The sequence below is a fragment of the Idiotropiscis lumnitzeri genome, chromosome 18 (genome assembly GCF_059441095.1).
Source record: "Idiotropiscis lumnitzeri isolate Australia: NSW breed Sydney's pygmy pipehorse chromosome 18, RoL_Ilum_1.0, whole genome shotgun sequence".
Classification (NCBI taxonomy): Eukaryota; Metazoa; Chordata; class Actinopteri; order Syngnathiformes; family Syngnathidae; genus Idiotropiscis; species Idiotropiscis lumnitzeri.
Window position 1 is genome coordinate 4,829,177 of NC_142408.1, and position 25,769 is coordinate 4,854,945.

General features: G+C 41.3%; 1 protein-coding gene across 2 annotated transcripts in view; it reads right to left on the bottom strand.

Moving 5' to 3' along the window:
- The window catches only part of brinp1 (BMP/retinoic acid inducible neural specific 1), a 113,574-nt gene that overhangs the window by 71,702 nt on the left and 16,103 nt on the right, over positions 1 to 25,769 (bottom strand). Inside the window, exons 2-3 of one of the 2 annotated variants that reach the window (XM_088281660.1) lie at positions 24,750 to 24,941; positions 1,458 to 1,725 (exon numbers count right to left, since the gene is read on the bottom strand). In XM_088281660.1, the coding sequence (XP_088137786.1) occupies positions 1,458 to 1,675 (218 nt within the window). In that variant the 5' untranslated portion in view covers positions 1,676 to 1,725; positions 24,750 to 24,941. The remainder of the gene's footprint in view (positions 1 to 1,457; positions 1,726 to 24,749; positions 24,942 to 25,769) is intronic. The other variant, XM_088281659.1, reaches the window with a different exon arrangement.

Here is a 25,769-nt window from a genome sequence, read left to right on the forward strand (position 1 = left end):
ACGGGGGAATTCATAGCCTACACTGATGGCTGAATTTAAAACTATAAATGGTTTGTCAGGAGGGGAGAGACGACACCGCGGCGTAGCAACCCCCCCCCCAGCGTCTCCCTCCGTGCAAACACAGTCTGTGTTTTAATAAACCCATGCAGCACTCTGCACCCCGTCTGCCGAACGTCGGCTCAGAAGTCTCGCCTCTGAGAATCGCATCCCGGGTGAAACAATCCCCCGCTCGAGTCGAGAAACATATTATGCAAATGTCTTGTTTGCTGTTACATGTGACAATATCAGCAGTACGAAAACCCAAAGGGGAGCAAGGCAGGCGCTGTGGCGACTTTCCAAGAGACGAGCCGAAATGGAACAAACCCGGGAGGTGAACAGTCAAAAGCAACGTGAGCCGACGGAGTTGAATTGGATACGCCGTCTCGGGTTTTTCTGCAGTTCCGAGTTGGAAAGCAGCAGGAGGATGCAAGGAAATCGTAAAATGTACGTGCACAGCATTGGACGAATAAAGTAAACAACAAATCATTTGGTTATAGCCTAAAATTTAAAATGTAGCAAAAGTAGCAAAGTCATGATGGAATAAATTATAAAGTCTACAAAACCATTTTGTCTGGCAATTTACCGAAAAATTTTACTGTATTTTGCGGGCTATAAACCGCTACTTTTTTATTGATTTTGACCATGCAGCTAATACTACGGTGCAGCTTTTCTGTGGATTTTTTTTCACCACTAGGGGCGCTCTAGAGTTCGGAAAATATGCAAAATATATATATATTTTTTTAAATGTATATATATATATATATATATATACAAATATATTAATTTTTAAATATATTAAAAAAGTGTTTGTTTGTTTTATGTGGCCCCAATAATTATTCATAGCTGACTTTGTATAGCCTTGTGTGTGAATGCTCATCTCTAATCAAAACACGACATCTAAATGAAAGCAGCTGTTGTTCCTTTCGCAAGGGCCGGTCGGCTCTGGAGGTCAGCGTGACCGTCTCATAATTGCAAAGTTATGCTTCCTGCGACACAGCCCGAGTGTCCTTGTGCAAGACTTGAGACCCTTAAGAGCGCCTGACGAGCTGCTTTGCACCTTGCCGTCATCGCCGGCGTGTGGCTGTGGGTGTGAGTGGGTTGCATAAGAGGCTAGGCAATGAAATGCCGCGAGGCGCTTTTTGGACTTAAGGGCTATAAAAAAAAAAAATCAAGCTATAAATGCCCTCTATTTATGGAGGGTGGTAAAGTCGGGCTACTCTGCGAATTGTTATTCCGGTCGTCAGAAAAAAAAAATATTTTTGTGCATTCAAAGTAAGCAAGGAAAGGGCCTCATCCATATCTAATAAGGCGCGACAACACGCTCCGATAAAAAATGCATAGTTAGTAGGTTAAAAATGTACATGCAGCTTTTTGCGAGTGCCATCTGAAAATAGTGCGCGGCGTCAGCGAACACTCACCTATAAATTTTATATCTGGTCGTGAATCCTTGCCGGAATCTATCCACAAAGGACAGATAACTGCGTGAGTGGTGGAACGGTCCGCGGTCGGAGATGAGCCAGTCATACTGCTTGGCAACATGTTGCTCAGTGGCCAACGGGTCCTGGCGGGAAGACTCGACTGTTATATGGTCCCATATAAACAGGAAGCAGATGACCTCAATAAACCTCCAGTTCATGCTTTTTTTTCAGCCGCTCTCTGTTCATTCTCGCTCCATTATGTGGAGACCTGATGGGGAGAGAAAAGAATAAAGGAAAGAAGGGGAGGGAGTGAGAAGAGAAACACAGTCATTAGTCGACAATTTTTTGCCAAATACCGGATGAGGTTATTTGTCGTGATGGCTTCAAATTTGCTTCATGAACCAGTTGTTGTATTTTTGACTCCTCTAGATGGCACCGTTGGTTGAAATAAAGGGTTTAAAAAATGGCAAGTCAGCCCAATGTTGAACAGAGAGTGCCCTCTACTGGAGGCCAGAAATACTACAACTGGTTTGTGAAGCAGATTTGAAGCTTCATTTACCCATCACGAATGCTAATTATTTTCTTCTTGTCGGGGGTGGCGTAGCAGAAAATTTGGGGAAAATTGAATTGAAGGCATGCCGTTATCAGAAAACATGCTAACAACTTGGGTCCCCCACAATTATCTTCGCAGTCATGCTAGAAAACCATCGAGTTATTTGGACCAACCAACCACTAGGTTTTATGCTAGGAAATTAAACTGCAAACTTTAGAAAATCTGTTAAAATACACGTCATTATAAAAAAAATGCCAATTTAAACCGCATTTGTGAGCCCCTGTTAATAGAAATGAGCAAAAAAAAAAAAAAAAAAAAAATTCACAAGACAGCCAGCATATCTGCATTCATGATCATACCAAACATGAGCATGTTTGTATCAATTATTTAAGGCAAGACCGTCGGGCCTGTCCTCAACTCACTTAAAATCTACACATGGCAACATAAAGGTTTGCGCCTTCACTTTTATTCAAGAGTATCACGACCACAGGAGAGTCGAGATAATTCCTTAGTGTGTTCAATCTAGACTGCGATGTAAAATCTCACCAGCTGTGAATAAGGATAAAACCGGAACAGGAATGTTCAAAAAATCTTACATTAAAATACGACACATTCCCATTGTGTAAACTTTCTGCGTTAATATTCTCTCGTAAGCTAAATGAAGCCACTTAGTTAACGATAAAAGAAATTACCAAAAAAAAAAAAGAAAAGAAAAGGAAAATTGTAATTGCGCTGAAAGAGCCATGCCCCTTGGCCGTGGGGGGGATGGCCGACGGAGCGCTATCAAGTGTGACTGTGTGAAATCTTTCCTATTTCATGCTTTATTAGACAATAACATTGTAAAAGAGCAGACTAAACGTAATGGGCCTAATCTTTTCCCACTAAATAGATGATGAACAACTCGATAGCTCACGTTAAATATCGCTGGCGCAAATAAAACGGGCTGGTGCATCACTCTTAATGCTACTAGTAATACGATTCCAAAATAAATTCCCCCTTATCGCAAGTAGAAAGTGAATTTTATTTATATATTCTTTGCGAGTAGTAAAGTGGTTATAAAAGCCATTATTTGGGGGGATTTATTCAATTAGGACCAAGTAGGACTTCACCGAAGGCCCAGGTGTAAAATGCACGGCCCGCTACTGGTATTGACCAACGTGATCAGAAAAGATATATCGAGCTAAAGCAAGTAATGGCCCAGGATTAAAAACTGTGATCTCAGCTCTCCGCACCCATTGAACCTCATGAAAAAAAACGAGCAGAGTAAGCGATGATGAGACCAATGAGATCAGACTTGCTCGAGAGAGTGATCACTGATAATGAGCCATGAATTTTCAAGTACGACCCACAGACCGAACGGCAGAGCAATCTGACATCTACAAATTCAAGAAGCAATGCAGTCAAAGTCCAAAGGTACGGTCATCGGATTCTTCCAAATATGGGGCATGGTCCTCTAAAAATTCTTGCCAACCAACACGTCTATGGAAATCCTGCTTGAGTTTGTTCCGTTCAGTGTGTGTAAAGAAGAAAATTTTGCTGACGAGCATCAGGCAGTTCCTGGCAGAGAATAACACGGCCATGCTGGAGCATTGCAAATACGTTCATTTTGGTTTGCGCAACCACGAATAACCGATTCGAAAGCTGTACTCTGGTCCACCTGGAGGCTTTGAAATTTCCGCTACATAGCGCGTCACTTCGCTGTTGAATCCTCAAACATCCTGCTGGGAGTACATTTACATTCATATGGTCACAGGATGAGAATAAATCCGCCGTCTTATTTGCACAGACACGATTCCGTCGATGCATTAAGATCCTTAAACCTCCCGCTGCCGTGAAATGGTGTTCATCCCATGCCGGGTTTTCTGAAGATAGTTGTACAGCGTGACTTCTTAAACCTTGCTGCACTGGTAAAAATGGATGCCAATTCAGCTAATAGCGCCACTAAAAAAAAATGGTTTGTAGCTAGCTAGCCAGTGCGATAGGATTCTTTTTTTGGTGTATTTTTAAGATTAAAAGCGGCGGACATGTTTCGAGACAATTGATTCTGTATGCCGACGAACACGATGTGCGCTTTCTTCAAGGGTAGCAATAGCCATGTTAGCATTAGGGAACATAATAATTAGCTAGCTAGCTGTGTTCATGATTAGCCTCAATTTAGGACAGCAGTAAGACACACTGACATTCCCAAATCATCGCTAGCTAGCCTCAGTGGTCAAAGTATTAACAGGCGGGTGAGACGGTGTGTTAGCACTAGCAATTAGCGGGATATAATAGGATTAGCATCAACCAATAAACAACATTTTAGCCTTTTAACACACCTTGAACGCCAACATAACATGGGAAGGTAACCCTTTGTTTTGAAAAGTAAAATAATTAAATGCTGTGTTTTTTTTATATGTTTTTTCAAAGGATTCAATTGGTAAATTACCAACCAGTAGATTGTTTAAACATCCAGGGAAAAATATTGCAAGTTTGACATTCCTCAAAATGTTCTACATTACATGTGTAGGCAAAAAAAAAAAAACGTTTCCAAACTGGGGCTCCTTTGAATTCTCTTGAAGGAGTTCAAAGCACGGGCATGATAATTTGCTGAAATGGCTACTTAAAAACCAGAATATCTGACTTGGGTTCAGTGCTATGCATGGGTCCTTGATCCTTTTTCAAATCTAAAATAATATTGAGCGGTGAAACTGGTGTCACGGAGTGGTCCATCAAGACATGTGAGCTTTCTTAGAATGAGAATATACGCAGCGATTCCAAGAGCTCAAACTATGTCGTGTTCTTCATGGAGGTTTTAAGAATCAAATAGTTATCTCAATTTTCAAATGGTGACGCAGTGACACAGCAAGGGCGCACATCCAGCAGGAAGTACGCCACCCTGGTTTCCCAAATAGTGCTTTCTTTGCTCCTTTGAGGACTGTCGTCAGATGTAGGCAGGGCCTTTCAATGCCATCCAGAGGACGACCAAATCAGTTAGCTCACTGAAAACCGCATCCTCAGATCAAAGCCGAATAGAATGGGGGCTGCAGGATGGCACATCAGACTACAGATAAATCTATACACACATAGGGGGGGGTGCGTGTGTGTGTGTGTGTGTGTGTGTGTGTGTGTGTGTGAAATGTCTGCCCCCTCACGAGTGAGTATCCAATCACAAGACGTGTTCATTGCCTTGAACGTAAGGCCAGCGAGAAGTCATCAACTCGTGATCTGATTGGCTATCGCAACTGTCTATCAATGTAAAATGCAATGCTACTGGTATTGTGAAATCTGCCTAGCAACACGTGCTAGCTGAATTCTGATTGGATAAACACAACAGGTGGCTGAGAATTTGTTAACAATTTTTTTTATTTTTTTATGTGCTCTCAAGCATTCGCACAAACGAATTTAAAATCTGCTCTATCCACTCATTGATAAATGAAGCCCCTGGACTCTATTTTGCCTTAATCAGCAATTAGTTCCACACAATTAACCATACTCTTAATTATCAACGGCCAACACACATTTAAAAAAAAAATTCTCGCACAAAGTTTCCAACTTTCTTCATTTTCACTTTTGCAAAAAAAAAAAACATGTTTGAAGACATAAAACAGCCGACTCAATCAAGCACGGCGCGGTAAATATTGATCCATCGATTCGGCGTGTTTGCCGTTTTCTTTTCTCCCCATTTACATCCCGAGGCCAGATTTGATATGCGTTTCACAAAACAGCCCGGCGGCATGTTGTAAATAATGGCCATCTTGTGCTGTTTGGAGATTACATCTTTTTATTTTTTGCAGAGTGGATTAGCAAAGACGAGAGGAGACGGCGAGCGAAAAAAAGTGGAAGCTGCACGGAGTGGATCGCGTTGAATAAGAAATAAAGGAGGGAGGATGTCTGCTGCAGGAAATCAAGCAGACAGGACAAGCGAGGGCTTGTTTTCCCCGTTGCCTGTCTGAAAGCGGCCCTATTCATGCGGCAGCTCCGCCTCCATTCAGGTTCATTCAAGGGGATTCAATTTCCATTCTGGTCCCGTCACTCGCTTTGTCAATCAATTCCCATCTTCTCCCCCCTGTGTGCCCGCCAATAAAAGTGTCCCTCTTCATTTCCAAAAAGTTCATAAGAATCGGGAGTCTTGTTCTCCCTATTTGAATTTGGAATCGCAGGCACGACAAAGATGAATGGAGAGTGAAGTCTTTGGGGGGGGGGCAGGTACACACCAGGGATGCTGCACAAACTATCTTTGCGGGTTTTACACCGCAAATGATCTGCATTTTTTGCAGCGCTCTTTTTAGGCCAAATGAGTCACCGTTCTGAGAGACAGAAATGACCAAAACACTAACCTCGCAGAGATTTTGCAGGTTTACGTCAGGTTGTGACAGAGGGTGTGAGACAATTTAAGCCAAACTATTAAAAAAATAAATAAATAAATAAATAAATAAAATAAAAAATCAATAAATAAATAAATTAATTAAATAATTAAATAAATAAATAAAATATGATTATATATTATTATTTTTATTTTATTTTATTTATTTATTTAAAATGGAGTTTCAAATCTGATTTAACGTGACATTTGGTAGCCAATTCTGTCATAATTGGGCTCACAAAGTGTCAAGAATCCACGCTCAAAAAGAGTTGCCATTTTGGTTTGAAGCGACCATTTTGCAAGCATTTTTGCCTTTTCCAGAGGCCCATCAAAAACTGACTAATTGAAACTTAATTGGCAACAAATATAATTCTGTCATTTCTGGCGGGTGGAATATGGATGATTCGTCATGGAACACAAAAAAAAAAAAAAAAAAAGTCATGTGTGTGATGAAGCCCTCAACCCGAAGAGACTCTTCGGTGCCTCCTACTGCCATAACTGCAAAGATTAATTAGCTCCAATTCCTTGAGACAAATCATCCATCTGGCACACCGTCCAACTTTTGCAGCAGTGCGAGAACCCGTTCATCACTGCTAGCCTAAAATTAATACATTGATTTATTTATTTGATTATCCCGTCCCGACAAACACTCACAATTGACGGACACGCTCGAGTCGCCAGAGAACAGTCTCAATGCTGCTGCCTGGTGGAAATGCGTCTTGAGAAACAAAAAAAACATGAGCTACTCGGTGAAGGCAATCACCTCGATGCATCACCTCTCATGGGTCCGGTTAAGCGAATAACCCAAATGCAAATCTGAATTCCGAGAATGATGATCGGCCTTGTGCGGAAAGGCGTCGTAATGGTCTGCCACTTGCAATTGCCGGGAAGTAACACAAGAACTCGACGACCAGCCGTGACTAACTTCATTTGTACTGGATTCCATATTCCGCCATCCCATCCCCCTGACATCACAGTCTCTTGACATGGTTGCTACTTACAAAAAAAAAAAAATGGCTGCAGTGGCACCCTGACCTTCAGCAAAGCGTGGCTGAGTAAGCAGCACGCTTGATAATTAAATTCTCCTGGCTGGTCAGCAACCAATCAGCACAGCTCGCAGATCAATGGGCGATTTTAAAGAGCAAACTCATTCACTGATGGTCACAGTTATTCCAATTCACCTGACGGGCGGCTGAATTATCGCAAAAAGGGAGGAGGACAGGAGAGGGAGCCTCTGTTAGGTTTCTGCCATGAATGCGACACCGTAAGAATTATACGATTGTTGTTCCCGTATTAGCAGCGGCGGTTTATGAGATGCTTCTCAAAGCAAAGAACGGCTCTGTCATAAAGCAAACTAATGAATAAGATTTCAGAGACCGCTCGAGATCAGTCGCTACGGATGCGCCAAGGCTGTGTGTTTTTTGTTTTGTTTTTTTTCCCCACATAAATTGGCCACCAGAAAGGGACTCAAAATAAGTCATGGAATAAAAAAAAAATAATAATAATTTGCTCCGTTTGGGAACTGGCAGCGGGGGAAATAAAAAACATTGCCAGGCTTTAATTATTTTCAACGCTATTACTTGAAACCAGCGCTCGTGAATGGAACAAAGACTCTGCATTACCGTTGTTTTGAGGTGACAATCAAAAAAAAAAAAGGGAAGGTCAAAGGATGCAGCGACTGCAAAGTTTATAGAGTGACTATCGACTGTGGAGCTTATACGGCATTAAGCGAGCTCATACGGCGACTTTGGACTCTGGCCCTTATTCATCAGCCATCGTCGAGTGAGCGTGTAACCGCTGGAAAATCTATAAATCAAATACGGACGTTATACAGCAACGACGGAACTTATACAAAGACGACAGACTTTATTACATAGTAATAAATGAACTGTGGAACTGAGCAGCGACAACGCGAGAACAGTGACTGGACTATGACTCGTGTGCAGCATAGCAACTCGGCAATTTGCATAGCAACGATGGAACTTATATAGTACAACATTTATACGAACACATTTCCGTCATTTGGACCCGCAAATCTGTCATCTTCAGTCCATCATCCAGAGAAATCGCTTCCATTCGTGTTTTAAAGTTAGGGAGCTAATACATCAATATCAATACGCTTATGCACTATGAAGCGAACACCTTAAAGGGGAAGTCGACCCCCAAATTATTTTTCCAATATTATGTTCCATGCAGCCGCACAACATCCTAATTGAAATTATGTTTGTGGAATATGAGTTAAATTGTCAAATCTACTCAGGGGGGGTAGCCATTTTGCCACTTTCCATCCACTGAAAATGACACCTCAGTCGTGCGGGGCTCAGGTAACGACCAATCACGGCTCACTTGTTTTCTGAAGCTGAGCCTTGATTGGCTGTTTACTTTGAATTCCGAAGCTCATCGACAGCGTCGACGGGGCTCATTTCTGCGGCGGTTTCTTGGTATGAGCGATTTGTTAGCAAATTTGTCTCTGTTGTTGCTTCACGCCATCGTGGCTGCCTCACAGATGAAGATTGATCATTTGTCAAGTCACAAATTGGCTTTCAAGTGCTTCCTCTAATTACCCTGTGGTTTTATTGATGAGAAACCGCTGACTGTTTTCCTTGGATTTACCTCAGCGGGCACAGGCTTTTTTTTGTTTGTTTGTTTTCGCCCCCGTTTGTTTTGAACACGTCGTCTCTCGCCAAAAACACATTAAGGGGAGGGACATTAAAACGAGCCTCCCTGACAGATTGCACTCATCAGTTCTGCTGGAATAATATATGATGAGAACGCGTGCGAGCAGATTCCCTTCCCTTACCGGCATCCCATAATGCACCGAGAAGAGCCCCCGACACGATTCCAAGCAACTCCAAGGATGTCGATGACAGGTGCTCGCCGTGTTGCTCCTGCGTGCTCGCGCATGTAAATGTCAAGCGGCGTTATCTACTGTAAGCTAACCCGCTGACCCAAAAGGTGTCCGCCGAGGGAAAGCATGAGCACAAAGATGTTATCTCACAAAGAGAGCATTTCAATGAACTAAAAAAATAAAATAAAACATGACATTTAAGAAAAAAAAATAAACAAGAAGAGTTACAAAAAAAGAGGAATATGACTTCATTTAAGCAAGTTGAAGTGAAGCAGCCTCCGAACCAATGTCAGAAAATATTAATACTACCGACTCCTCGAGAATTATTTTATTGACCTGATTTAGATTTTATGCATTACCAGTAATGAAATCGCAACAACAAATAATGGCTTTTAAAGAAAAACAAATGCATTCTGATTGTTGCGTGAATTAATTTTTTCTTTCTTTTTCTTTTGTTATTACATTATCATGATTATTATTATGGAAACCTGATCAGATTTGGAGTCAGTAAAAAACAAACAAAAAAAAAACAACTACAAAAGTTTTCTTGGCTCGGATTTAAAAAAATAAATGAGTAAAATCGTTGCATGAATTTTTTTTTGCACACTTACATAATCCATTATTGTTATTACATAATCATTATTATGAAAACCTGATCAGATTTGGAATCAGCGGGAAAAAAAAAGTTTTCTCGACTCTGATTTAAAAAAAAAAAATTATAATAAAATTGTTGCGTGAATTATTTTTTTATTTTTTTTTGCACACTTACATAATCCATTATTGTTATTACATAATTATTATGAAAACCTGATCAGATTGGGAATCATCAAAAAAAAATAACTGAAAAGTTTTCTTGGCTGTGATGTAAAAAAAAAAATATATATATATATATATATATATATATATATATATATATATATATATATAAAATAAAATTCCTGATCAGCCTAATCAGTATATCCAAGTTTGATCGGAAGGGTGTGAAAAATTTCTCAAATTCAGCCTGCTTGTCAGCATGCGTGCGCCACGAATCAACTTTGGAAGTTTGAGCACCGTGGCGGAACTCCTCAAAACAGGAGTTCAGAACATTCAGAAGAAGACTATTGTACTATTGTTCTGCATCAGATAAATACCTCCGGCATGTATTTAACGGGCCCCTGTGGAGTCTCGGCTCACCTCAACCTCCATTAACACTTTATCATGGTTATTATCCGACGAATTAGACAACGTTTCCAAGGTATCTCCCCACAGCGACTGATCTGTCACCCTTCGTTCGTGTCATAATGTATTCATGTCTCAGCGCCGGCGTCGCCTCGTTGACGGTGATGAAAGCGTTGCGAGGCGACTGGAAATTGCTGTTGCAGTGAGGAAAGATTTTTTAAAAAAAAGGAAAAGAAAATAGAAAAAAAAAAAAAAAAACGATCAGCACCTTATCAGGCCGAGGCCATGTTTTGCTCGTCCTACGCCGGTAACCGAGAGAGGGAATAAATACAAGTCGTTTTCCCATTCCGGGGGTTTTATCGGAAAATGACGCTTGAACGGAATCATGTCTTTGCCCCCGCCGACTCATCTCTTCCCGCTTTTACCGACAGATGTTCATATATCACGAGGAAATATACGTAATGGGGAAAAAAGGAGAAGAAAATGGAGAACAGCTGCTGCCTTCTCGAGGGGAAGCGACGAGTCGCATAATGCACAGAGAGACTATTTTGTCCAGCTGCAGCGAGTTTATTTTTGCACTTGCTCTGATGAGGTGCCATCCCTGAATCTAGCGACCTCATTTCTTCCCAATTTGCTGTTTACTTTCCAATTCGCCCGCCTGACGAATTACTAATGAGCAGGCTTGAAGGGCCGACGGTTTCCCGGGCGAGCGGAGGAAATGAAGTGTTAAGCCGTTGTCCTGCCAGCTCCCACTGTTTCCTACATTCAAAGTCGTGTATTTTGCGGAAATGAGAGGGAGTCAGAAGAACAAGCGGGGAGACTCGGAGGGTTCCATAAATCGGGTTAAATCTGCCCAGACGCGTGGCAGATGGCTCCTTCCAAGTGACTCGCGTCTCGATTTCTTTCAGATTAAAAATTGCAAAGTGAAAACGGCAACGTATTACCAGCGCCTTGTGTCCCCGATGCGAATATCGTTCAAAACGCTTTTGGACTGTGCCGGACTCGATCCAAGTCGCAGAAGGCAACAAATTATCCTACGTCATCCGGAGTGCAAATGCCAAGTTTGGAATCACGTCGATGTGCCGCGTCAGCGCTGTGAAATACCGTGATACTTTGTCACCCCCCCCCCCTCTCCCTCCTACCCCCACCCGGTGACTTCAACCAGAAAAAGGACACGCAGTAAACAAATAATAGAGGACATCCAACATTCACGATTAGGGATGCCAATTTTTTTTATCTCAAACATTCCAGGGCACCACGGTGGCCGACTGGTGAGCACGATGGCCTCACAGTGCAGAGGTCATGTGATCGATTGCCTGCGTGGCTTTTCTCCGGGTACTCGAATTTCCTTCCACATTCCAAAAATCTTTTGACAGCTTATCCTTCGAGACATCTGACAAGACACCAGAATTCCCCCCAATCCTGCCAATTCAACGTCCGTAAATACGCCGTCCAAAAAAAGATATTTCAATGACATGATGTATGAATTGATCTCGCCGCCCGCCCCGACAACGGCACACTCTCCATTTAAAAGCTTTGCATAAATGGGAGGAAGGAGCCGCCTCGTAATGAGAGTGCCGCGGCGGCCTAATTATAAATACAGGTCATGTTTTTCCCCCGCTCACGATTTTTCGATGAAATGGCCCCGAGCGGTGAACGGAACAGAATTACAAAACTAAATTGTCTGTCAGGACATTTGGCGACTCAGACTGAAGGCTCACCTTTTATTCAAGTGAACACACACTGGCGAGAGAATACAGGAACAATATTTGAGGCGTCTTGCCAAGATTCCAAATTGAGGAGGGTAGAGTCGCCAAAAATTGGACTAATGATAGTGCTGGTTTATAATTTTATGACTAAAGTAAAAATGGAAAGTAAACAATTACAGGAGTAAGACTAACTTCTGATTTATAAATTATTGATGACACTAAAAGAAAAAAAGCTTAAAGCATAGGTGTCAAACTCTGGCCCGTGGGCCAAATTTGGCCCGCAGTGTAATTATATTTGTATTGTATTAATAGTAATATTCAAAATTATAATAGTAGTAATTTTCAAAACTAAACATTGTATTCCATTAATAAACCACTTATAATAAAAATTAATAATAAAAAAAAAAATCAGAATTTATCGTTTTTAAAAAATTTTGCTTGGAAAAAAAAAATCTGCTTGTATTGATGGAACAACTTCAAAAAAGAGAATTAGCTTGAAATTTATTGATTGTGGCCTCTGTATCATTTTTTATTTTTATTTATTTTAAAAAAATTTTTTTAGAAAGTTTAATTGCCAGTTCTATTGGAACTCGAGCACAGCAGTACGGATTGTTCCAGCTACAAAGATTTGTCCACATATAACAAGAGACGCTGACTCATTGCAAGTAGTTTACTCCTCTACTTGACTTCAAATCGATGTGATAGACGTAACCAAAGCTTTTTTTTTTTTTTTTTCCCCCCGAGCTGCTTCCATTGTCTCATTCCCCAGATGGTAACGCAAACAAACCATCTGGCGCGTCACTCTACATGAGCCGCGCAAATGTGCACTCCATTGAGTCTTTGAGAAGTTGCACAAGCCGCGTCGCTCTCGCTTGCGTAGCATCGCATTGGAGAAATCCCTAATTTCTGCACCCTATTCCGCCTGAGCTTATCCTCAGCAGGAAACGCCCTCTTGATACAGGTTAGAGCAGCCATTCCGAGTGTTAAGATTGGAAATAGAGTGCTCTTGACCTCTCTCACCGCCATCATACCCACCCCGTTCCTCGAGCTCTGCCATTTTATTTATTTATTTATTTTTTTTGCAGCTCAGAGCTGGCGGTTTCATTTCGCACCTCCTTTCTTCCCAAAATGGACGGGCTAGCAAGTGCTAGCTGCCACGCCGCCGCAAACGGTATCGTGTCAAAGACGTGTGATTTCTTGAAATTTTCCAACCTGCCTGACTAAAAAGGTTGAGCAGTTTTACTCTATCGCATACATTAATTTGGATTTGAACAATGTTAAAATGTTTTGTTCATCAAACTTTAGTTGTTAGCTGTTGGGAAGGGGGTTGCACATTTTTGCATTTTTTTTCTTCAAATTTTTACAGATTTGTGAACAGCCCTATTTGCTAATAAACTCACCTAGTTGCATTTTTTTGGTTCTCTTTTAATAACACTGTAGAATGCCAAAGCCCTGACTAATGAGAAAGTTGTAATTGGTGTCAAGGAAGTACATTGAAGTGATACATGACCGAATTCTTTGCATGAGATGAAATTTTGCCCAAATTTTTCATGAAAGTTACAGCGGGACATCACGGCACATAATTTTTTTTTTTCCCCACAAAATCAAATAATCTATTAGTCGTTCATTTTTAAGGGTAATATTACGATTACTCACATTTTTTTTTCCTGTGGCAGCGCCGTGTATAGTCATCGTTTACTTCCATCTGTTTCTTACAACGAACAGAAAAAAATCATCTCATAAACACACCGCATTTTCCGTGATCTTAAATTGCAAGACCCAAGATTCCTCCGCAACCCGTCCGCTCTGAACATTCCTGTAATTCAGCAAACCTCGTCCTGCCTGGATTTATTTTTAGCCCTAACATGATCAAGATTGTTGTACAGCAAACTGTGCATTTTTTTTTTCTGCTAACGACGGCTCAAATGTGCTGTGTTGCCTTTTCTGCGCCCTACATGGGAGACGTGGCGGCATGCTGAGTGTGCACGTTGCGAGAACACGATACAGCACGACTAAGCTTCACCTGGACCGCTTGCCGCTTTCTCTCTGTCATTACCACTAACAACAGTGGCTCCATCAGCACTCGCAGCATCTCTGGGAATATAATGCTCTCCACTTCCTCGTCGGCTCACGGCAATGTGCACTGGACGCCCTTTCAAAAAATCGATCGGATGGAATCTTGTTCACAATATGTGCACATCCATATTAGAGGAGTGACGAAACATGCGTTTGACACAAATTCCAATTTCAAAAGCGACTAAAATAATCAAAATACTGTCAACAAATCGTTGGGTGTTCATTTACACGACCGTGAAAGTGTCGATTGGGAGCAGAGGCCTTTATTTCACTGCTAAATTACTGCTAAATAAAAAGGAGCATTATGGACAAGTCCAACGAGGAAAAAAATAAAAAATAAAATAATAAATTAATAAATAAAAAAATAACCAAATAAATAAAAATTAAAAATTTTAAAAATAAATAAACAATTAGTGATGCAATCCCCCAGAACATAAACATGGAAGCTCAAAACATGAGAACATGCTAATCAATCAGTTAAAGACGTATCAATTGGTAAAGATATGCACACAATAGCGTGAAATCAATTTCAGGACATTTAAAAAAAAGCAAAACAATAAAACGGGAAATGTCGATTGAATCATTGAAACGAGCAAAATAATGACATGTTAGCTTCTGCGTTTTCAAGTGCACATCAATACCATGTCAGCAGTCAAACTGAAATCTCACAGAGATGCCGCGCAGGGTTTGTGTGCTAAAACGACATTTTTATTTAAAAAAAAAAAAATAGAGGGTTGATTTGTGTTTCTTTATTCATAGTTCTGACAATACGAATCTATCCGTCAGTCTCGTCTTTTCTCCGAGGAACAAACAACATATAAGATGATTGAAACGGCTGCGCTTGTGTTATATGCTAAATTTAGGAGAAGAAGACTGGCAGGGTGCGCTTGAGGTTCTGTTCATAGTCAACAACTTAGATTCGAATTTTTTTTTTTTTTATGTGCTGAAAAATGCTCAAGTTTCTCTGCTAGTTGTAATCAAAAGGGATATTGGAACACACACTCCAGTCTTGAATTCATCGCCATCGGTTGATTTGCGCAAATATCCCAAAACAATTCATTTTTGTCTTGATTGTGTTTTATTATTGTTCAAAGTCAGCCCATGGGGTGAAACATGAAAGCCTTGCAATTTTGCGTGGGGGGGGTGGATGTTGCATGTAACGGCGCAAGGATGAGGCACTTTTGGAGCAATATTGAACAATCTTAGCAGGATATTACAGTTTATGTCGAGCCAAACACGAGCTAGCTGAATTCTGATTGGATAAAAACTCTCCCTAAAATACAACACTAGGATATAATATGACAATGTGAAGAATACGATCATGATTTCTTCATTTTTTTAGGCCACAGAGAAGGCCGTGAAGACCGCCCACTACTGGTTTACATGTTATGGTAGGTGCTGCTGATTTGGTTAGCAATGTTCACAGCCGTTAACGCTCTCAGGAGATAATTTAAAGTTTTTAAGAGTTGGGGTTTTTTTTTGCTTCAATTTGTCACTTATTTGTCGAGGTCCCATATGTTCCCCTGAGAGAAAAAAAAAAAATTAAAAAATCAATGCACAGAACCGTCAACACGAGCTAGCTGGATTCTGATTGGATAAAAACTCTCACCTAAAAATTCAACACTAGGATATAATACGACATCAATGTGAAGAATATGAGCATTTTTTTTCTCAATTATGGTAGGCCAGCGGAGAACGCCTTGAAGGCCTTGAACGCTCACCACCGGTTTACATGTTATGGGAGGTGCTGCTGATTTGGTTAGCAATGTCCACATGAGCTCAGCATTTAATGTATGTTTCATATGTTCCCCTTAAAAAAAAAAAAACGGTGAGGTTTGGAAGTCATAATTGCACTCAACTTTTACCCTTTGTCAACTCCCAGTTCTCCTCCAGGCTCATGTACCCCCCCCCCCAACACTCTCCATCTGTGTCACCCCAATTTCCCCTGCAATCCAATTCAAACACTTTGGACTTGTACTAGGCGTGCTACATGATGACCACGTGTCAAGATTAAATAATGGCTCGTCCCCTTCCTGACGGGGGGAGAAAATAGCATTCCCGTAATTACTGATAAAACCAGCACACTTCCGCTTTCCTCCCTGTCCGCCTGGCCTCCGTGTCAATGTGCAGGGTTGAGTGATTTTTTAAGCCGAAAACGGCCCGAGCCGGCTGCTTCCTCGCCGGCGCTGATATTTCACTTTAGTTGGGGGAATTCAGGACCAATTGACCGCCTTTTATTCACCTTTCCAATTGGCGACTCTTTTCAAGTGAGACCGCGCCGTCCCCGAGCCGGGCCGCCTCTCAACCAAAAGGGAGCTCGCTCCGCAACAAATCTCGCTGATAGCACACGCCTCTGAACGTTCAGCACAGCTCCAGCCTCGACATTCCGACTGTTGTATAACCCGCGGTGGCTGCACAACAAAGCACAGCAGGTCCTTTACGCTGAGTGCAACACCCGTGCCGTGCTTTGCCAAGAACGAACCGCTGCGATTGTTTTTTTTTTTTTTTCGTAGCCTCAACAGCCCCCCAGATGAAACCCCGTTGCGATTGGTGTCCGACCACATGAGGCGGTCTGTGCTTGCACCGCAACAAATCCAATTTTCGAGAGGCCTTCAACATTGACGCATACTAAGCTAGCTATTGTGCGGCTTTTTATTCATTCGCTGTTTAGGTTCTGATGGACAACACCTGGGGCAGCGCAGTGGCATAGTGGTTCACGGTTCAAATGCCAGCTCAGGACTTCCTGGATGGAGCTTGTGTGAGTCTTCAGTATTTCGCTGTTGCAGCTTCCGCACCCAAATTCGAAAATTAAATAATGGGGTTATGGAAGTTTGTATTTCCGTAGGTGTGAATTTTTCTTGGTCTATACGTGTCCTGAATCTTAGAATGCAACTATTGCATTAATTAAATTAAATTAAATTAAAATTTAATTCAAAGTAAAGTATCACAAAAACAGAAATGCTAGAAGAAGAAAAATAATTGATTTAAAAAAAAATCATTAATTAAAAAATAAATGAAAAAATCTGTGTCAAAAATACATTTCGAGACGCATTTTCCGGTTTACCTGCGTATTTAAAGAAGGCGTACGCTTTCCTCCCCCAATTAAAAACAGTTCCAAGGTTTGTCACGAACATGGCTGGGATATACTTTTGTCGGCATACCCAACAAATCCAAGCGTTGCAGCACACCTAACACTTGATTTTGTTGGTCGTGCTGAAATCCTAAATAAAAAATGAGACGGCAGCACTTCACAATCTGAGAAATGTAATGACATTTATCTATTAGTGTAGCGGGTCAACAACTGTTCGCTAATGCTAATCTGTGTTAGCACCGTAGCGCTATTCAGCTTTTGTCTTTTGAGAGATTGGTGGCATTATTTAAATTATGTAGAGAGATTAATTCTAGATACCGACGTACATCTTTGCTGCAGCGTGCCTAAAAATGTTCTTTAAGAAGTAACTCGGGTAGACTCGAGCGTGCCTCCATTGTTCCGATGCGATGCCTTCAATGTGGCGTGGGTTTCACAGTTTCTTATCACGACGGTGAACCGTGGCTTTTTGCTATTCACAAATTCGCTTGTTTGCATTTTCTTCTGTGGATCCGACCGTTAGCTATTTGCATTTTTGCACTTTTTGTCGCATTCCAAGATGACTCAGGATTCTGGTGGCTGTCAAAATAACGCAAGCTAACAAGTGACAGGGGTCCCTTTTTTTTTTTTTTTTTTTTTTTACACGTTACGAAAACGTCACATACTCCGGTGCATGTTCTCAAAAATCAAAATGTAAGCCATTTATTCTATTCTAATAATTTTCTGCTACGCCACCCTCGCCCCACTATTTGAGAAGCACTGGGCTAATGTGAGGTGAATGCGAAATGATTAAATGTTTTTGGGATTATAGTTTGTGCTATAGTTGCAGTTGAAACTATTTATACAGGTATATATAAACTTTGAAGTATTTTTATTTCTGCTGCACATAGCAGGGCAAATTGCAGGGGTTTATTTGACTTTGAAGTGAAACGAAGGCGAGCAGTCAAGTACAGCTGGCATTCGCATGATAATGTCGACTTCATCTTTCTTCCGCTTTGTAGTTTCAACTCGCTGATCCAACACCGCCGTGCTCGGAGCTTTTGTTGAACCGTGTTCGAGAGTTGTTGTTGTTTTTCTTTCTTTTTCCTCACACTTCCCTAAGAGCCTCGGCAAACGCATGACTCTGCATTTTTCCAATTACGCCGGCTATTTTTGTGTCACTTTATCCTGGATAGAGCCGGCTGCACTTAGTCTCCGCTCGTTGCGTGCCGGAACATGGAAACAAAAGATGACTGCAATTTCTTGTACCAATGCTCAAATAACAACAACATGCAATGATACGTAATAGATGATAGATATTAACACTTCCAGCACCTTAAGTGCATGTGGGAATAAATAAATAAATAAATAAATAAAAATAAATTCAAAAAATCAAATAAAAAATAAATTAAATTCAAAATTAAATAAAATTAAATAAAAATGAATAAAAATAAATCAAATAAAAAATGTAATTAAATAAAAATTAAATAAAATAAAATAAAAATAAATTAAATTAAATTAAAACCTCAGTGAGGATGGTAGCAGCCATCAGAAATCATATTCCCAGTGTCACTAACTGTGGCGCCAAAAATGTTAAAAAAAAAAAAAAAAAAAAAAAAAAGAAGTTCAGCAGGGGGTCGTTTTAAATTAAAGGCTCAGAGCGACTTAAAAATGTTCTCATAATCTTGCATTAAGTCCTAAACCTGTCTCGTAAATTTGCCGCACCACATTTATAATTCATCGCATTCCGCGTTTTCTCCATCTCCGGCCTCAAGTTCTCGAGCTAAATATTCAATACCACAATCCTTTTTTTTTTTTTTTGCAGAAACCATGCCGACAGCTGACCTCAGCCAACTTTTATTGGTCCGTTTTAAATTATGTACGTGGCACACATATTGCTTGTCGTCATTCGGGTCACGCGTGAGCTGGAGTCTATCCCAGCTGAATTTAGGCAAAAGGCGGGGTGGATCGTTGACTCGTTTCTAGCCTGGCGCATAGACAAACAAGAATTCACGTTCGCAATTTACAGTTTTCAGTTTGCGTAACATGTTTTTAGCATGTGGGAGGAAGACTCAACTTGCACACTATGAAAGGCAGGAGAGCAAACGCGGCCACTTTACAATGTTAACAACGACAGGTGTTTTTTGGGGGTTTTTTAAGTTGAGGATGGCTGACAGACTGCATCTTTTTTTGTCACTATTGCTGAATTCAACATGTCAAAAATTTTGGGTGAGATGCTTGTCTCATTAGATTTACTGATTCTTTTATTTTTATAATTTTTTTTTTATTTATCCCATTGGTGATATATTTTTTCATGAATTCACCACAAGAACGTCACAAATCTATATTTATTTTTAGATGGTATCAGAAAATCATTTTAGCCCTCAAATACTTTTAATTATAGTAAAGGCAAGGTTAAATCAACAAAAATAAATGAACAGCTGAATAATGATAATTTTCTCTCTTTTAATAACATTCCTCACCCTGAGGCGAATCTTGTTTAAATGCAATAATGCCAGAGCCCTCGGGTGACGTTTGCCTTCCAAACATGAGCATTTTTATTGACAAGCAAAATAATGAAAAAAATAAATAAAAATACATCAGAGGATCCAAATGAGCATGACAGACGGGTCGTCATGGTTTTTTGTTTTTTTTTTGCATCATGTATTCTGAAAAGACAGATTTTCACCGAATGATAAAATTGAAATTAAGGCGAGGTGTGTGTTACCATAGCAACAAGCCAGGAAGTAACATCCTCTAACCACAAATGTGCATTAATTGCTCTCCAATCAATGTTCCCCACAAGTTGGATGTGACAAGCTTGTGGTTCGTGAGCGCCAAAGTTCAAAAGAAATGCTCACAAAAAAAAAAAAACAGACAGATCATCATCTCCGTTGTCATTTAATATGCGCTGCGGCAGATTTTTCACCACTCAACATGACAAACGCTCGCGCTACAAGATTGAGGCAACTCATATTACATCATATCAGGCGACTGTATAGAGTCCGCCGACCCTCGAAGGAAGAGCTGACTTCTCGTCTCTCGTCAGCGCCTCTTCAGGCGGACAATAAATCCTCTCCCGTTCCCTTTTCTGTCTCCCAAGTCGTTCGTTTGGTGCTCACCTGCGCACGAGCCGTGACATATAATGATTTATCTGTGGCACACGAAAAAGCATTTTGGTCCTCGACCTCTCAAAATCTCGTTTAATTTAACAACCGGATCGTATTATTTATTTTTTTATTTTTTTTTTTTTAGCTGTGGGGAGTTCCGAGAGATTGCGCGAGATACGGTATTAACACGTAGATACTTAAAGCAGCGAAGGGCGGCTCCCATGAAAAATCAGGATATTTATCTGGCGAGAAAGTCGGATATCATCACGGTAATTCATTTCAAGCTCACCTGGAAAATCACAGCTCCCCAAAGTAAGAATTTAAATAACCACACACCTCTGTGTAAATGTTTCATTAAAAAGGGGAGGGAAAAAAATGATTAAAAGCCTAATGACGGCAGGATTAATGGCATTATTTTTACATCCCTAATTAATTGCCAAGTGAGGTGATATCACTGAATCATCAGCATAATCAAGGCCAAATTAAAACCTCCTTCGACTTTCTACATTTGAAATTTTGATTGCAACTACGTGCGTTACATAAAAGCCAAAATCCTATCATTAACACGTAAAAGGCTCAACCTAATACCGAAAGTCTTGTGATCTATATCAAGTATTATCATTCGTCTTTCATTGGCTGGCTAATTCCGCATAATTAAAAAGAAAAATGGGGTGTTGCAAAAGTACGCAATACGTCATGATTCAATTTAAAATTAGATTATATCCATGTTATATTATCAAGACTGTACCGTTCAAAGCATCGCACCCATTTTGCATCCGCTATCGTGTCTGTTGCTCAGCTTTGACATCAAGACTCTTGTGTAAACAACAAAATGGCTTTCGAACTGCTGCACACTCTCGAGGCTGATAGGCAATTTCGACATCAGGACTCACGCGGCTTTTGAATCAATGCGCACTGTAGTGGTTTGACATCATAACTCATGCGGAGTGGCCAATCCTGGCGTGTGCGACATGTGCGGCCTCGCGGGGCGCATAGCTTGAGGGTTTGGGGGGGGAGTGGCAACGTGCCCCTCCCACACTAGAAAAAAAAAGGATTAGCCACTAGAAGTGGTTCTGAAATGCAGTGGTCCCCTACCACTGGCCCGCGGACTTATTTTGGACCGAGGTGCGGCGGACCGCACAGATGGAAAAAAATAAATAAATAATAAAATTGTTGTCTCGGTCACATTATGCTCGTGATGGCTAAATGAAGCTTCAAATCTGCTTCATGAACCAGTTGTTGTATTTCTGGACTCCAGTAGATGGCACTCTCTGTTCAACATTGGGCTGAAAGCACACTGACTTGCCATTTTTTTTAAACCAACAGTGCCATCTAGAGGAGTCAAAAATACAACAACTGGTTCATGAAGCAAATTAGAAGCTTCAATTTCTGATCACAAAATGAGTCACGATAGCATGTACGAAGCCCGCTTGTCACACCACGCGGCCCGCACCAAAAAAAATGGGCACGCTAATGCTAACCTTACACACAGTGCAAACAAAATGACGCCACGGCGCAATTTCAACCAGGAACAAAAAAAAAACACATGCACAACTAAAACAATTGCTTTGGGGAACAACAAACAATAAATGTTACACATAAACATTTATACGCAAATAATTACATGTAATTACATGTTTATTAATGTTTTTGCAGTGCAGTATTTGATAGCTGTTCTATTTACTCGTAGGATATCACTTTGATGTCAATCTTGCTAACATGAAATGTAGTTATCATACAAGGGATGCATGAATTGCAATCAGGTACGTTTGAGTTTATTTTGGTATATGTATGTTTGTTGCCTCAATTCTAATGCTGCTGTATTAGAATTTCTTAAATGTAATACATTTGACAATTTCAAGGTCTGCTCCAAAGTGTTTTTCATCAGAATGCGTGTTTGTGTGTGTGGGCCGGGTAGGTGCCAAAAAAAAAGGGGAGGGGTGGGGGGCTCACACAGAGCAGCATTCAATCCGAGAACATTACTGTTGATGCATTTAGAAGGAAAAACTGTTTTTGGATCGATGCCTTTTGTAGTAGGACGTCACAAAGTGCAACTATTTCTCTCGCCATTTCAGTGTTCATTTCGGGCTTTGGGAGGCAGCCGTAACGAATGCAAATGCTGCTCTCGGAGAGGTGTTGCCTACTTTGAAGGGAGGATGAACAAGGGTGTCACTGCACAAAGTGAAAGCCAGAAAGAGAACGAGGGACCGGATCTGACTCTTCAGAGGAGCAATTGCACACTGTGGAAGTCTGAAAAATTTATAAAAATAAAACGTCTCTATTGTGATAATTTCCTTCGCCTGCCTGCGCTCCCAAAAGGCTCGGCACAGACTTCAGTTTTCAAACCGCCTTTTTAACTTGAATGGCACGCAAGCTGCAATTAACGACCAGACTGAGATTCTTCACGCACTAAAATTATTCCTAGGCTGGCCAAATTTGCAGTTCAAGTGAGGTTTTGGTGTCATACCCTCTTGCTGGCGACATGAGAATGGACGCAAACGTTTCCGGAATAAAACCTTTGCCCCTAATGGGTGCCATTTTACTCGTGATGGGTAAATGAAGCTTCAAATCTGCTTCATGAGCCAGTTGTAGTATTTCTGGCCTCCAGTAGAGGGCACTCTCTGGTCAACATTGGGCTGACTTGCCATTTTTTAAACTCTTTATTTAAACCAACAGTGCCATCGAGGGGAGTCAAAAATACAACAAATGGTTCATGAAGCAAATTTGAAGCTTCAATTTCTCATCACTAGATTTTACAGTTCAACCTTAAAATCCTCCGGCCAACATGTCATCAATCTTTTATTCTCGCAAGGTTCGCGGGCATGCTGGCGCTGTTTCGGGCGAGGTACACTCTGAACTAGTTGCTAGCCAATCGCAAAGCACACACAGACGAAAAATCATTCTTGCTCACTCTCAAACCTCAGGGCAATTTAGAGAGTCCAATCAATCTACTAGGCATGTTTTTGAAATGTGGGAGGAAGACCCAAACGTCACACAGGAAGTCCGGAGCGGGAATCGAACCCTGCACCGATGCACTGTGAAGCGGACGTGGTAACCAGTCAACCAATAATATATCACAACTTTATCAAGCAGGGATTTGGCATCCTAGAGTGTAATAGAAAGAGGACGGAAAAATGCAAATAGGTGAGTTTATTAGCAAACTTTGGTGTTATAGAGTTTCATTGAATTTTTATTTTCTTATATTTAGCCGCACGGTAAATGTTCAAACTGAGCATAACGTTACACTGTGTGCTTTCGTCAAGAACCGATACCAATGAACTCAGACCCTGCTACAAAAAAAAATAAATAAATTAAAAAAAAATCACCTCTGACCAGCTAAGGCAAAATTCCTTGAAAGAAACAAATCAACACTTGGTCATCTAAAAGCCACGCTCCAAATACAGCTTGAAGCTAATGTCGGCATTTCCGTGACACGACGATCCTCGTGAACACAATCGCGGCAGTTTGCAAACGAAAAGGCCGCCAAACCGAACGAAGCATTGCGACTAGAAGGCACCGAGTTGTCATCTTGGAGAGAGGCCAAACAATCACAGAATGTATTTACGCTGCTGTAAATATAACGCCGTCTCATGCGACATGAAAAAGAAGGTGGGGGGGGGGGGCAGCAACCCAAGTCTGGAATCGCTCCGGGGACCCTTTCTTTTTTTTTTTCCCCTCTCCAGCAGAAGCCGATTCTGTGGAGTTGATATCGAAGGATCATTAGCAGCCTTCTCGCCTTGGGCCACAAGCATGACACCTTTAGTGGAAAAGAGCATGAGCTCCCCTCGCAGTGAGCCGGTGGAACAGCACGATCGAGGGAAACTTTGGGGTGAGACAACTTTCAAGTGACAGGCTGGTTCTTTTTTTTTCTGTTTGTATTATTTCTAAAATAATATCTGGGGGGGGAAAAAGGATGAGTTTGTTTTGGGGTGGATTTAATTTATGCATTTATCTTAATGGAAAACCAGCAGAACTTTAACCCCTCATCCTGAAGTAGGAGATGCGTATTGATCCAAAATGTCCTTGGTCTGTTTTGTGTGCACGATGAGTCGTTTAGAAATTTGCCGCGTGCTCACATGACTATAAAAACGAGAACACACACACACACACACTGACAGCACTATGTAGCAACACATATTTGTGTCTAAATACATAACCAACCGGCAGATAGGCTTCCACCTAATTTCTAACATGACATGCATGGCTTACAGGAAGCATACTTTCGCCATAGCCAACAACAAAGATGCGGTACACGTGTGATGAATTAAAATCTGCCCTAGAAACATGGATACACTCAAGTCATTTGCATCAAATGTCTCCAAAAAAGAAGAAAAAAAAAAACAAATCAGCGCTTGCTGCACTCCACAATAACAATGCTGACCATGCACGTACGCATGCATACGAGGAGCGTGCACGCACTCACCTAAATCAGACGCACCCCTCCGAGTCTCGTCCCCCCCGTGTGACTTGCGCGGCCAACAACTTCTGCTGGAGCATCCGGTGCTCGGCGACGGCGACGCTTCGGCTTGCTGCTGATGCTGGATTGCGGCTAATTGGGCAATCCTTTTCATGCTCGGGGGGGAATAGGGGGGGGGAGGAAATCCAGGCTCGGTGGCTATAGTGCGCACAGAATGAGAAGAAGAAGAAGAAGAAAGTCCGTCAGGAAGGAGCTCTCTGTGTGCGTGCGTGTGCGTGCTACTTGCTGGGTCTATATCGTTCCTGTGGCTTCCTGTCACACAGCGGCGGGCTTTGCGGTTGGAGAAGGTGTGTGTGCGTGTGATGTGGAGGGTGGGAGGGAGAGGAGGCTGTGATGCTCAGACTGGAGGCGAGAAAAAAGGGGGAGGGTCCATGCAGACGGCAAAGGAGGAGGAGTGGGGGGGGGTGCGGACCGGATGAGGTAACCAAAGGGAGGGGTGGGTGCTTACTGCTTAGGGTGGATGAGGACAAGAACCTTATGGTATATGGTTGGGAATGTTGACCGGGTTAAAAAAAAAAAATGATAAAAATTCTTATTGGTAAATCAGTAATAATTAGAATAATCTGTGTTACAAATAGGTTGGACATTCCACTATCAACATTGTCGTAGATGTAGGAAGAAAAAACAAAAAAAAAACAGAAAATGAATCACTCATCTTATGTAAAAACATCACAAATACCTTATTACACGTAAAAAAAAATATCTTTTAATCACAAGTCATGAGCATATGCTAGCAAAGCAGTCTCAGTACATCTTTTACTTTCTCATCAAACGGCACTAACATACGGCGGCAAAAGCCAGTCAAACGAAATACAAATCAAAGTCCGATCATGCTAACTAGCTAGCAGCTCGCACAAAAAAAAAAAAACCTGAGAGTAGCAGTCTGGATGCTCACACGGCGCTCCCTCGTGATAAAACAGAACAAAGCGATGGACTCAAGTCATAGAAGTACTTTGTTTGCAAAAT